The following is a 13,859-nucleotide window of genomic DNA, read 5'->3' as shown; positions in this document are numbered from 1 at the left end:
CTGAGGTGGGAGACTCTGTCCATAGGACAACAATCAGTCGTATATTGCACAAATCTGGCCTTTATGGAAGAGTGGCAAGAAGAAAGCCATTTCTTAAAGATATCCATAAAAAGTGTTGTTTAAAGTTCGCCACAAGCCACCTGGGAGACACACCAAACATGTGGAAGAAGGTGCTCTGGTCAGATGAAACCAAAATTGAACTTTTTGGCAACAATGCAAAACGTTATGTTTGGCGTAAAAGCAACACAGCTGAACACACCATCCCCACTGTCAAACATGGTGGTGGCAGCATCATGGTTTGGGCCTGCTTTTCTTCAGCAGGGACAGGGAAGATGGTTAAAATTGATGGGAAGATGGATGGAGCCAAATACAGGACCATTCTGGAAGAAAACCTGATGGAGTCTGCAAAAGACCTGAGACTGGGACGGAGATTTGTCTTCCAACAAGACAATGATCCAAAACATAAAGCAAAATCTACAATGGAATGGTTCAAAAATAAACATATCCAGGTGTTAGAATGGCCAAGTCAAAGTCCAGACCTGAATCCAATCGAGAATCTGTGGAAAGAACTGAAAACTGCTGTTCACAAATGCTCTCCATCCAACCTCACTGAGCTCGAACTGTTTTGCAAGGAGGAATGGGAAAAAATGTCAGTCTCTCGATGTGCAAAACTGATAGAGACATACCCCAAGTGACTTACAGCTGTAATCGCAGCAAAAGGTGGCGCTACAAAGTATTAACTTAAGGGGGCTGAATAATTTTGCACGCCCAATTTTTCAGTTTTTGATTTGTTAAAAAAGTTTGAAATATCCAATAAATGTCGTTCCACTTCATGATTGTGTCCCACTTGTTGTTGATTCTTCACAAAAAAATACAGTTTTATATCTTTATGTTTGAAGCATGGAATGTGGCAAAAGGTCGCAAAGTTCAAGGGGGCCGAATACTTTCGCAAGGCACTGTACATTTTCTTATTGTATCAGGTATTTAGAGAATATATTTTGAGTTAAAATTAAAATTAAATTATGTACCTAAATTGAATAAATACATGGCTCTATTTGCATATATGAACACATTAACATAAAGGGGTGGAAGAGGGCTGCAGCCACCAAACACTTGCTCTGTCTACCCTCCCTTCCTGCACTCACCTGCACTGTCTAGACTGCCTCATTAATTAATGTTGTTGTCACGTTCAACAAGTGTGTCAATAGCAGGATACCCTCAGATTGAAAATCAACATGCTTGGGTGGAGATTACGCCTATCTAAACATACTTTACATCATGGTTTCCCAAACTTGGGGTCGCCCCCCCCAAAAAAAAAATTACATTTGGTTAATAGAACCGGGGTAGCTGCTAGATGCGGTTGTAATAAATAGAGTGGTTTCTGTTTTCTTCCTACGAATGTGGCTCTAGCTTTTGAATGGTTTAAGCTACAAACTATTATGACTCCATCACTGAAAGATAAGAACATGTATGTATGTACGTACTGTTTCCCTCTACTATGCCCACAAGCCGTTAGAACCGAGTGGACAAGACCAGACACTAAACCAGACTGGGGGAAAAATGTCTACACAGAAGATCATACAACATTATTACCTGATGCTCTTCTGAACTTACTGCCTGATGCTCTTCTGAATACATTTCTGATGCATTTCAGTCACTTCAAACCATAGTCTTCAGATTGAAATACTATCAAAAAAATACTGTCTGACTGATTTCTAATAGACTGTCATAGCCCAAATAAAAAAGTCAACATTGGCCATTGATTACAAAAAAATATAGTTACATGGTGGGGTCGGGAAATAAATGTGATTTCTAAATGGGGTAGTGGGCCAAAAAAGTTTGGGAACCCCTGCTTTACATTGTTTGCGAAATCAGAGATAATATCACTATAATCTGAATGCTCATTTTCGGGAGTTGCTTTCATTTCAGCGCATCTAATTTGTAAACATTTCAACGGTATTAAATTATTACTTTTTCAATTACACAAAAAATTAACACCCATCAAAATAAAGTTATCTTTCTTGTGATGTAAGTGTCGAGATGGTGCATTATATCCCCAAAGAAACTTTAGCGTTGTTTTTGATTCAACGGTAAGATGTATTCAAGACAATGTATTGAGCCCATTTTCAGCCATTACCAGGGTATTTGACAGGTCATCACAAACAGTGTAACGTTAATGGGGAAAAACGACAGGCACAAGCAAGAGTATGAAAGAGTCACAGGATTAAAATGAAAGCAGGATTGAATCCAGCGAGATTTAAGTGGAAAGTGCATTTGAACCCCTCTAACACAGGAAATGGATGGCTGAAAAGGACAGATCCTCAGGTGGGCGTGGCATGCACGTTGCTAATGTAATGTCCATTAAGAGATTAATGGTTTCTCATGTACTGTACTTATTAACATACACAGACCAACAAGATACTACAAACGCTTTGCTGATTACACTGAAGGCACAAAAGCAGAGAGAGGCGTTTGCTGCCCCAATCTTCCACACTAAGCATAAAAAACATTTTAAATCTATTTTTCTAAGAAACGTTTGTACCCGTGATATGAATAATGATTTAAATCATAGAAAGTTGTTTTCTCATATGTCTGTAGTTATAAACTGAAGGCGAGGGTATGACTTTGGCTTCACCTAAGATGTGAGTGACCAATATCTCTCATGATGTTAATTTTCTGTGTAGCTTGATCACAAATGAACATCCAATGAAAACAAAAATCTGTAAATTAATTTATGTGTATACAATAAATGAACTGAATGATGTATTCTGTTTTCAATCTTCTCTCTACACAGTATAATGGGATCATGCCTCTTTCTACAAACCCCTGCCATTCTTACCTATTACTGCCACCTTCTGGATGAAATTCAAAGTGTTCATAATAAACCATTTGATTCAGCAATAATAATAATAATAATAATAATAATATAATAATATTAATAACAACAACAATATATGCCATTTAGCAGACGCTTTCATCCACAGCGACTTACAGTCACGCATGCATACATTTTTTGTATTGGTGGCCCCAGCGGGAAACAAACACATGACCCTTGGCTTTGTGAGTGCCATGCTATCACTCACATTCAGCTGAGCACAAAATTGACCAAATTACAATTGCTTTATTTGCTCAGGCCTTGTCAAAGCACTTCTGCCCAAACAACCAGCCTGTTTGGTCTCTATCGGCCATGTTCGAAGTGCACTAGGAATAGGGTGCCATTTGTCTGAAATATACCCTATTACTCACTCACTCAATCACTCTAGAGGTGTCATGAGGACAGTTCTGTGCATTCACACATAGAAAAATATTAAAGGGTAGGTTCAGTATATTGACAACTTACTGTTGGATGATTCTCACCCTGAAAGTAGTCTATCGGCCAGGAGAAACTTTTGTTTAAACTGCGACTTTAAACAGCACAGTAGTAGTGTACTTGTGACAAACAAATATGTCTGGTCATATTTTTTATGTTTTATTTTCATTTGTTATTTTATTGGACCATCCCTTGCATCATTTTTTAGGCCTCCTAGGTATTTGCATGTAAATGAATGTGCATGAGGACTGCCACTACGGGGAGCGGTGACCTCAAATGGGAGAGTTAGTGAGATCTTGGAGGTTTCTCTTTCAATCTTGTAGAATGCCTACTACTGAACACCACTAACGTTTCTCCGTCTTATCATTCTATGGTATGTAATGTGCAAAAGTGCAAGATGACTCTCAAAATATTGAGGTAACATGGTTACTTACATAGTCTGTGAGTTTGGTGACGTTTTAAGGCAATTGGAGGGAGTTTTAATAGAGAGGGAAAACGTGTTGTTACGTTCCCCATTGTAAGTAGGTTGGCTAGGTTGCTCATGATTTACATGTAGGGATTAAGATGGCGCACAAACGTTTTGTACTTTTAGCTCCTATTTTTATTTTTTTTCTATGACCGAAGGCTCAGTTTAGTTCAGGAAATACATTTGAAGTCGGAAGTTAAAATACACCTAAGCAAATACATTTAAACATTTAAATTCCTGACATTTAATCCCAGTAAAAATTCCCTGTCTTAGGTCAGTTAGGATCACCACTTTATTTTAAGAATGTGAAATGGCAGAAAAATAGTAGAGACAATGATTTATTTCAGCTTTTATTTCTTTCATCACATTTCCAGTGGGTCAGAAGTTTACATATTCTCAATTAGTATTTGGTAGCATTGCCTTAAAATTGTGTAACTTGGGTCAAGTGTTTCAGGTAGCCTTCCACAAGCTTCCCCCAATAAGTTGGGGGAATTTTGGCCCATTCCTCCTGACAGAGCTGGTGTAACTGAGTCAGGATTGTAGGCCTCCTTGCTCCCACACACTTTTTCAGTTCTGCCCACAAATGTTCTATAGGATTGAGGTCAGGGCTTTGTGATGGCCACTCCAATACCTTGACTTTGTTGTCCTTAAGCCATTTTGCCACAACTTTGGAAGTATGCTTGGGGTCATTGTCCATTTGGAAGACCCATTTGCGACCAAGCTTTAACTTCCTGACTGATGTCTTGAGATGTTGCTTCAATATATCCACATAATTTCCTCCCTCATGATGCCATCTATTTTGTGAAGTGCACCAGTCCCTCCTGCAGCAAAGCACCCCCACAACATGATGCTGCCACCCCCGTGCTTCACGATTGGGATGGTGTTCTTCGGCTTGCAAGCCTTCCCCTTTTTCATCCAAACATAACAATGGTCATTATGGCCAAACAGTTCTATTTTTGTTTCATCAGACCAGAAGTCATTTCTCCAAAAAGTACAATCTTTGTCCCCATGTGCAGTTGCAAACCGTACACTGGCTTTTTTAATGGAGGTTTTGGAGCAGTGGCTTCTTCCTTGCTGAGAGGCCTTTCAGGTTATGTTGATATAGGACTTGTTTTACTGTGGATATAGATACTGTTGTACCTGTTTCCTCCAGCATCTTCACAAGATCGCACAAAAGCACGTTCATCTCTAGGAGACAGAACGCGTCTCCTTCCTGAGCGGTATGACGGCTGCGTGGTCCCATGGTGTTTATACTTGCGTACTATTGTTTGTACAGATGAACGTGGTACCTTCAGCTGTTTGGAAATTGCTCCCAAGGATGAACCAGACTTGTGGAGGCCTACAATTGTTTTCTGAGGTCTTGGCTGATTTCTTTAGATTTTCCAATGATGTCAAGCAAAGAGGCACTGAGTTTGAAGGTAGGCCTTGAAATACATCCACAGGTACACCTCCAATTGACTCAAATGATGTCAATTAGCCTATCAGAAGCATCTAAAGCCATGACATAATTTTCTGGAATTTTCTAATCTGTTTAAAGGCACAGTCAACTTAGTGTATGGAAACTTCTGACCCACTGGAATTGTGATACAGTGAATTATAAGTGAAATAATCTGTCTGTAAGCAATTGTTGGAAAAATTACTTGTGTCATGCACAAAGTAGATGTCCTAACCGACTTGCCAAAACTATAGTTTGTTATCAAGGAATTTGTGGAATGGTTGAAAAACTAGTTTTAATGACTCCAACCTAAGTGTTTGTAAACTTCCGACTTCAATTGTATATGTAAATATGCAATGTGATGATACAATGTGTTAAATTGTTGATATTTGTAAAAAAAAATGTTTTAAAGTTTAACAGTTTGTTAGCTTTATGCTAACCAAATATAGCTTTGCTAAGCGCTAGCTAGCTTTAGGCTAGTGGGTTTCAGCTATTGTTAGCTTATGTGTTAATGGTTTAAAAGGTCATGGTTGTAGCATTGTTTAGCACAGGCCTCCAGTCATTTGTAGCTTTTGAAAATTGATACTGCTAGTACAGTAAGTTATATAATGTAATGTAGCCTCTTATGGTACAATTTGATGGTTTTACATGCCAAATAGATTTTGTTGCTAGATGCTAAATACTACTGATTGAATAGCCTCAGATTATATGCACTATTGGTTTGGCCATTAGTGAAAGGTAATATGTGAATGTGTTTGAATGTGTAGATGTATGGCGAGAGGTTTTTTTACTTTATTTTTGATACTGAAATATGGAAATATAACAACGTACTACTACAATGCAATTGTAGTGTGGAATTGATTTTCACAACAAAAATATTAACAAAAGACAACCATATTTTTTAAAACATTGTAGAATGCCTACTACTGAACACCACTAACGTTTCTGCGTCTCATCATTCTATCCTGTTAATTTGGGTTTATTATCTGCTGACCCGTCTCAGTCCGAGGCGTGTAACATACTCACAGATATCACGCTAACTGAGTAAGGTTGAGTGTACTCACAGATATGAAGATATTGAGCAAGTTCTCTAGAGTGGGCAGCTGAGGGATGAGTTTCTGCACCACTTTGCTGAAGGCCTCAAATATGGAGTGGTCATAGATGCTGGTCAGGTAAAGACTGAAGGGTCAAAGGGGAAAACAGTCAGTTCCTTTCAATTGGGTATAACTGTAACCACCTACAGCAGCAGTTAGACTGGATCTACTCACAAGTGCATAGCAAAAATGAATGTGAACAAAATGTAGGTAATGTAGCTTGGAGAGAACACTCTGGCCACACACTAGTAATCCACATTATGGTAGCTTCATTTGAAAACACCTCTTTATAGTCGAGCGGATAAGCAAATCGGTTGTGCATTTTGTGATAAAAGCGCCACATTTTTTACAGAGGTAGATTTATTTACCCTGAAAATATTGAAATATGGAGCAACCAGAGATTTAGCCCTAGGGGGATGTGGCAGCCATCTTACAAAATGGCCGCTGACGGTATTACCAAAGATTTTTATAACTAACCCAATATAGACTGTCGTTTCCACTGGGAGCAAACCATAGTGGGCAGAACAAGCAAGGACGTGGGCAGAGCCAAGTACGAGCTAGAAAAATCCAATTGGTGCGTTCTAGTATTTATTTGCATATTTCCATTAGGGAACGCCTACTCTGTGACGTTCACGTGTTCAATAACTCAATCCGCCCTTGTACTCGTTCTAAACAACGCAATTTTAGAAACTTTGGCAAAGGGTAAACATTTTAAAAATGCAGTTCACTATGTTACAGATTTTAGTTTTGGAAACAGAAAACTGTATGGAGATCAAATGTTTAATCGATGAGAAAATGTAAAGAATGTCGCACAAAACCCATCTAGTTCCGTCTTCTCCCACTGCCGACCACTGAGCTTCTTATATTTGGTAGTTTGTGGAAATGCCAACCGGATGCTTCACATTTATACATCTGGTGAAATATCTAGCTCATTGTTCTATCTGTGGTATTACCTTAGATGTATCTTCTCCAAGCCAGCGTCAGCCAGGTCGTCATTGGCCCTTTTGTGTATGTCCCTCTGCTTCTCGATCTTAGCGTCGTCCGACAGCCCATCCACCTTGTGGATAAACACCTCAAAGTTGATTTCTGGGTTGACCTTGTAGGCCCTGGTTACTGTGAGGTGGAGCCGACTCAGCGCCTCCACATAGTCATCCTACAGACAAGACATTGGGGACAGGATGGACAGTTACTGTTATAACAGAGGGAAGGTAGCGCTTTCTATGAACAGCCTGTGTGTAATTAATGCATTTATAGCGCCTTATATGGTTAGTATTACACTCCTAGTAGTCGCTTGAGTCCTTCCTTCCAAATCTCGTCTCGTTGACAACGTGAGCGATGTCTGGGCATCCGAGGCTACACCCTAGACATGCTTTAAACATTAATACAATTGTTGTATACAAATGCATAAATGCCTTTTGATGCATTCACAATGCATAACACCAAGGACTTAGACGAGATCTGGCCCTAGCTCTTCAATAACACATAGATGGTTCAAAGACAGCCAAGTCACCAAAAGGATTCCCGATTGCTGATTGAAGCTCTCACAGCAAGACTCCTTATCAAAGAGGTGTGGAACACATCTAACAACCTAGTTTCTATTAGAGACCTAGGAGACGTTGCTTTTCTACTTTCGCTGTACACTCAAAAGTTCTGAGAACTTTTTTGAATTTAACTGAACTGAACTGAACCGAACTGAACTTTATTGATCCCAGAAGGAATCCTCCAACCGGGCATTCTTCAACCAGGATTTATGGAAAACCAGAGAATTTTCTGGAAGTTTTGGGAACTTTGAAACCCTAACATGGACACCACCGTTTCCATGTAGTCACCTGTGAGTCGATGACAAAGATGAGGGCCCCTGTTCCTCTGAAGATCATCTCGTAGTCAAAGGTGGGGTCAAAGAAGTCGATCTGTCCAGGGAAGTCCCAAATCTGGAAGCTGACGAAGGAACTGTTGGACACGTCCTCTCTGCAGATCTTATTCAAATCAAATTCAACTTTGGTTAGAGTGGATTTAAAATCAGTAAAATTCAGTAAAACAATACAATGATGGAGATAGAAAACAAACAGAAGGCAATAAAAAGAGATGTATAAAATAACATAAAAAATGCAGTCAAAAAAAAATACAGTAAAATCATCACCACGCGAAAAAGGTGGGTTTTCAAACGTGATTTAAAAGCTTCAACTGTCCCTGTGTGACAAAAGTCACTGGTGCATGCTTAACAGAATGGCTTCCATAGTCTATCTGGGACGGAACACTGTCCTTTACCAGGCCAGGGATCCTCTGTCTTGTGACCGCACCGAGACAACATCTCAGCCAGTTGGGTCAATTCGATAGCACGAGTGGAGTCATTTCTACCTGGGGAGTGAGGTTACGGTGTGATCTAACTCGGTTACATCTTACCTTATTGGTGCTCTCCAGAAACAGGGTCTCGTTGGGGGACATCTTGTGGAACACCACTTTTTGGATGGAAGACTTGCCGCTACGCCTTAGACCCATGAGGAGGATCCTGGGCTTCACCTCCCCACTGAGGGGGTCACTGAAACCACCTGGGGGAGGGAGGGAGAGATGTGTTTTATGACAACGGTGTGTATTTATTAATATCGATGTTTATATTTTTGCTGTGTATGCACTGGACTGATGAATGGTTTGTGTATTTGTTTTTTTAAAATTGAGCTGCCCTTCTTGGCCAGGACTCTTGTGAAAGAGGCCTTGTAACCTCAATGGTGACTTCCTGGTTACTCGCATACCACTATTTAGCCTGGTGATGATTTTACCGCAAGCCAATTAAATACATAAGAGCAACTCATACTCAGGGAACATGTGCTCCACATACACCGACCAACCAACACCACATGAGTGTAGCTCACACTCCGACAGCACAGTTGGCATGATGTGTATCATATAGCATGGAATCTCATCAGCCCCATAGAGCCACAGTTTATCTGACCCAAATGGCACACTATTCTCTTTCTAGTGCACTTATTTTGACCGAAGCCCCCTGGTCAAAAGTAGTCCTCTACATTGGGAAAAAGGTGCCATTTGTAATGCGGACAGTGCCTTCTCTGGCCCTGGTACTGAGCTGGCCCAATCAAATGCTTCCTCTGACCTTGATAACTCTCTACTGAGGGAAGAATGTGGTCTGCATTCTGTCACCACAGGGCTGGCCTTCCTAATGCTGTAACGTTATAAGGCTGCGGCCAAATGCCACCCTATTCCCTATGGGCCCTGGTAAAAAACAATGTGGTGCCATTTGGGATGTAAACCGAGACTGAGACTTGGCACTCATGTAATGGAATGTGGTTGAGATGGGGTAGCACCACAGTGGTAATATATTATGGATTCTGAAGAGCATTCGGGAGTTTATAGCTTCGGGAAAAGGAACTGTTCTATCGGTTATTCTTTCACTGACTGGAATGATTCATGACAAATGGCTGGCTGGGGGGTATGAAGAGAAGGCCCAGTTAGGCAATTAGCAGCGTATGCATTGAGATCACTGTTACTTTTAGAAGAAAAAAAAGAAGGACCTCTGAGCATATGAAAGTGTGCTATTGCAGAATTATTGGAAGATCATTGTAATGTAAGAGACAGTGGTGACTGGTCATTTAACAGAACACACATTGTCTGGGAGAATGATGAAATCCCCCGTTGAATTTCTCAACACTCTCTGACTAGAGAAAGAGAGGCTAGAGAGGCGCTGTCTATCATGTGACAGTTGAGTAATTATACAGACATAACCAACATCCCAAATGGCACCCGATGCTCTATTTAGTGCACTACTTTTGACCAGGGGCCCTATGTAGTGCGTTTTATAGGGAATAGGGTGCTATTTGGGATGCAAACATTCCACACCTTATGTAGCTTATTTGATCCAATAGTATAATTTGGATTGACTCTTCAATACATAATTTCACTATCTGCAGGTCACACAGTCCTATACCTCTGACAGGGAGTCTGCTTGCATCAAATGAAAGATTGGAGAAGAATCCGGATATAAATCTAAAAGAACAAACTGTAGATTTGTGAGAATGTTTGAGCTACCTATTGGAATACATGCACTTATTTTGGCAGTTCTTTAATGGTAATAGATTGTAATCGCTTATCAAACGTTAATAAAGGTATTATCAAATAGTTTGGGGTGTTTTTTTTTTTAACAATAATGCCAAAAAAATGTAATAAGACTATGTCAATCAGATTCAGATGCACTGAATGTCAGGCAGCAAATCCGTGAATATGCAGAGGCGCCACAGGACAGGCTTCAATTTCTCTAGTCAAAACTGACCAATGATTCCTTTTTAGGTAACATGACGCATGCAAGCCAACACGTTTCTCATAGGCCAACGCTCAATATGAACACAGCTCTCGCCTAGCTAGCCTCGTTGACACAGTAGATTACAGTAGCTCATTTAAATGTAGTTGCCAAACGACCACGCGTTCGGTGTGAAAGCGCCTGGAGGTTATTTTACGCTGCGCTATGTATAAACATTTCACACAAATAGTGAACTTCAAAGGGTTTAGACACAATTCACCTCGTAGTCTACATAGCTGGGATACAGTAAGATGAAACATTGTGTCAATATATTCATGACCTTCCTGACGCGGAGGGAGAAAAGTTTTGCCACTACCTCCGTCTTCGCAGCTACAGTCCAGATTCCCGTCTGTGAATGTATCAAAGTCGTCGTCGTCGTCATCGTAATAACCAATCGCCAATGTTTCTTCGTCTTCGACCTCGGTGTACTTCGAAACCCCCTCGCTGCTGCTGGTCATTTTCTTAAATGTCTCTGTTGGTTAGGCTAAACCACAGACGCTGACCAACTTTTCCACAGCATTGTCACCTGATATGTGCAAACCATTATGAACTTTCACCCCCTCTTCCTCCGTGTGAATAAAGCATGCTCGCTGGCCAGCATACCAGTCCGCCTGCGAGAGAAATTGCAGAACACTGCAACAATTCCCCACATTCAGACTTGTTGGAAAGATGCCAGCGCCGAGTCAGATCAGGGGCAAAACTTGCAATGCAAATGAAAAATTATAGCATGCACCTCGTCCCATCAATTAGCTCTTCTCTCGTGCGGATCTTGAGATGTGTACACTATTTTGTACTTAGGGGAGAGTGGGGTAAGTTGAGGGAAGGGTTAGTTGAGGCACCCACCTCTTGTTTTTGGGAAACCATACACACAATGAATCACGTGGGATTTTAACAAAGTCGAAATAATGTATTGTTTTATAGGTTTCATGGTGTTGTATCTAAACCAAAGTAGATAGTTTTATCATTGTTTTTATACATCAGTTGGGGTCTCTACAAGCTACAATATGAGGTCTTAAACCTAGCATGTAAGTGCATCCATGTAGCTGTGTGGGCTAATATAGTCAAGTGTTAGCCTTAGGGTAAGTTGAGCCAATGGCCATTGGGTAAGTTAAGATAGTGGTTGTCAAACCCCATGCAAATGGTCATGACATTTTGTCAGCTTTATGCATAATATGCGTATTTTTGCAATGTGTCATGCATATTAACAAAATATTTGTATTGTTACCAAGCAGACGTCACCGAGCACTGTGTATACACATATAAAACAAGCAGGGGTCTAGCCCCCCTTGAGATTATTGAAAGCAGCCAAGGAAGTGAGAGAAGGGAAGAAGTCCATTTGAGAAGCAAGATGTAACCATAAATGGACTGAATGACACTGAAGGGGTACATTGACAATAAAGAAAACGAATATGTATCTGTGCAAAAGAGAAGCTATGATAGAGTGGTAGAGGAACACAAGGTCTTATCTGATGACATGGAGTCAGTCTGAGCTTGCTAAAAATATAAAGAATGTTGCGGACCAGTTTCATTGACTTAGTAGCCTCAAATGCAGAGTACTGGACTATGAATTTGCACATTGGAGCAACGTCCCTGTCCCGGACAACTGGTCAAGAAATGGTAGGTAAGTGATATTGAACAGAGAGATCTATACCTGAAAGCAGGCATACATTTAAGACATACAATGTACCACACCCCCATTCCATGAATTAAACTTTGACCTACCAGCACCATCACCCACTGTTATAGGACACCATCACCCACTTACCCCAAGGCAGATCAACTTACCCTGTCCCTATGCTCAATTTACCCCATACCCGGGATAAGTTGTGCTAAGACAGCACTTTTTTCGGGGACAAGCTATGTTTTCAAAACTGTTATGTTTACATGAATTCCGAAGGGATACACAACATCCTGAAATATATGTACAGTTGAAGTCGGAGGTTTACATACACCATAGCCAAATACATGTAAACTAATAGTAAAAATTCCCTGACTTAGGTCAGTTAGGATCACCGCTTTATTTTAAGAATGTGAAATGTCTATCGTAGAGAGAATAATTCATTTCAGCTTTTAGTTCTTTCACCACATTCCCAGTGAGTCAGAAGTTTACATACACTCAATTAGTATTTGGTAGCATTGCCTTTAAATTGTTTAACTTGAGTCAAACATTTCGGGTAGCCTTCCACAAGCTTCCCACAATAAGTTGGGGGAATTTTGGCCCATTCCTCCTGACAGAGCTGGTGTAACTGAGTCAGGATTGTAGGCCTCCTTGCTCCCACACACTTTTTCAGTTCTGCCCACAAATGTTATATAGGATTGAGGTCAGGGCTTTGTGATGGCCACTCCAATACCTTGACTTTGTTGTCCTTAAGACAAATTTGGAAGTATGCTTGGGGTCATTGTCCACTTGGAAGACCCATTTGCGACCAAGCTTTAACTTCCTGGCTGATGTATTGACGTTGCTTCACTATATCCACGTAATTTTCCTGCCTCATGATGCAATGTGACATTTCTCCAAAAAGTATGATCTTTGTCCCCATGTGCATTTGCAAACCGTAGACTGGCTTTTTTATGGAGGCTTTGGAGCAGTGGCTTCTTCCTTGCTGAGCGGCCTTTCAGGTTGTCAATATAAGACTCGTTTTACTGTGGATATAGACACTTTTGTACCTGTTTCCTCCAGCATCTTCACAAGGTCCTTTGCTGTTGATCTGGGATTGATTGATTCGCACCAAATATGTTCATCTCTAGGAGACAGAACGCGTCTCCTTCCTGAGCGGTAAGACGGCTGCGTGGTCCCATGGTGTTTATACTTGTGTGCTATTGTTTGTACAGATGAACGTGGTACCTTCAGGCGTTTAGGAAATTGCTCCCAAGGATGAACCAGACTTGTGGAGGTCTACAATAATTTTTCTGAGGTCTTGGCTGATTTCTTTTGATTTTCCCATGATGTCAAGCAAAGAGGCACTGAGTTTGAAGGTAGGCCTTGAAATACATCCACAGGTACATCTCCAATTGACTCAAATGATGTCTATTAGCTCAAATGATGTCTATTATCAGAAGCTTCTAAAGCCATGACATAATCTTCTGGAATTTTCCAAGCTGTTTAAAGGCACAGTCAACTTAGTGTATGTAAACTTCTGACCCACTGGAATTGTGATACAGTGAATTATAAGTGAACTAATCTGTCTGTAAACAATTGTTGGAAAAATGACTTGTGTCGTGCACAAAGTAGTTTTTCAGTTAGA

General features: G+C 40.5%; 1 protein-coding gene across 1 annotated transcript in view; it reads right to left on the bottom strand.

The window, feature by feature from the left end:
- The window catches only part of LOC139375015 (ras-related GTP binding D), a 39,850-nt gene extending 28,601 nt beyond the window's left edge, over window positions 1-11,249 (bottom strand). Inside the window, exons 1-5 of the mRNA XM_071116376.1 lie at window positions 10,931-11,249; window positions 8,709-8,854; window positions 8,135-8,281; window positions 7,259-7,458; window positions 6,276-6,390 (exon numbers count right to left, since the gene is read on the bottom strand). Of these exons, the coding sequence (XP_070972477.1) occupies window positions 6,276-6,390; window positions 7,259-7,458; window positions 8,135-8,281; window positions 8,709-8,854; window positions 10,931-11,072 (750 nt within the window). The 5' untranslated portion in view covers window positions 11,073-11,249. The remainder of the gene's footprint in view (window positions 1-6,275; window positions 6,391-7,258; window positions 7,459-8,134; window positions 8,282-8,708; window positions 8,855-10,930) is intronic.
- Window positions 11,250-13,859: the final 2,610 nt, after the last annotated feature.

This window comes from Oncorhynchus clarkii, chromosome 19 (genome assembly GCF_045791955.1).
Source record: "Oncorhynchus clarkii lewisi isolate Uvic-CL-2024 chromosome 19, UVic_Ocla_1.0, whole genome shotgun sequence".
NCBI lineage: Eukaryota > Metazoa > Chordata > Actinopteri > Salmoniformes > Salmonidae > Oncorhynchus > Oncorhynchus clarkii.
This window is presented reverse-complemented; position numbering and strand designations above follow the sequence as displayed.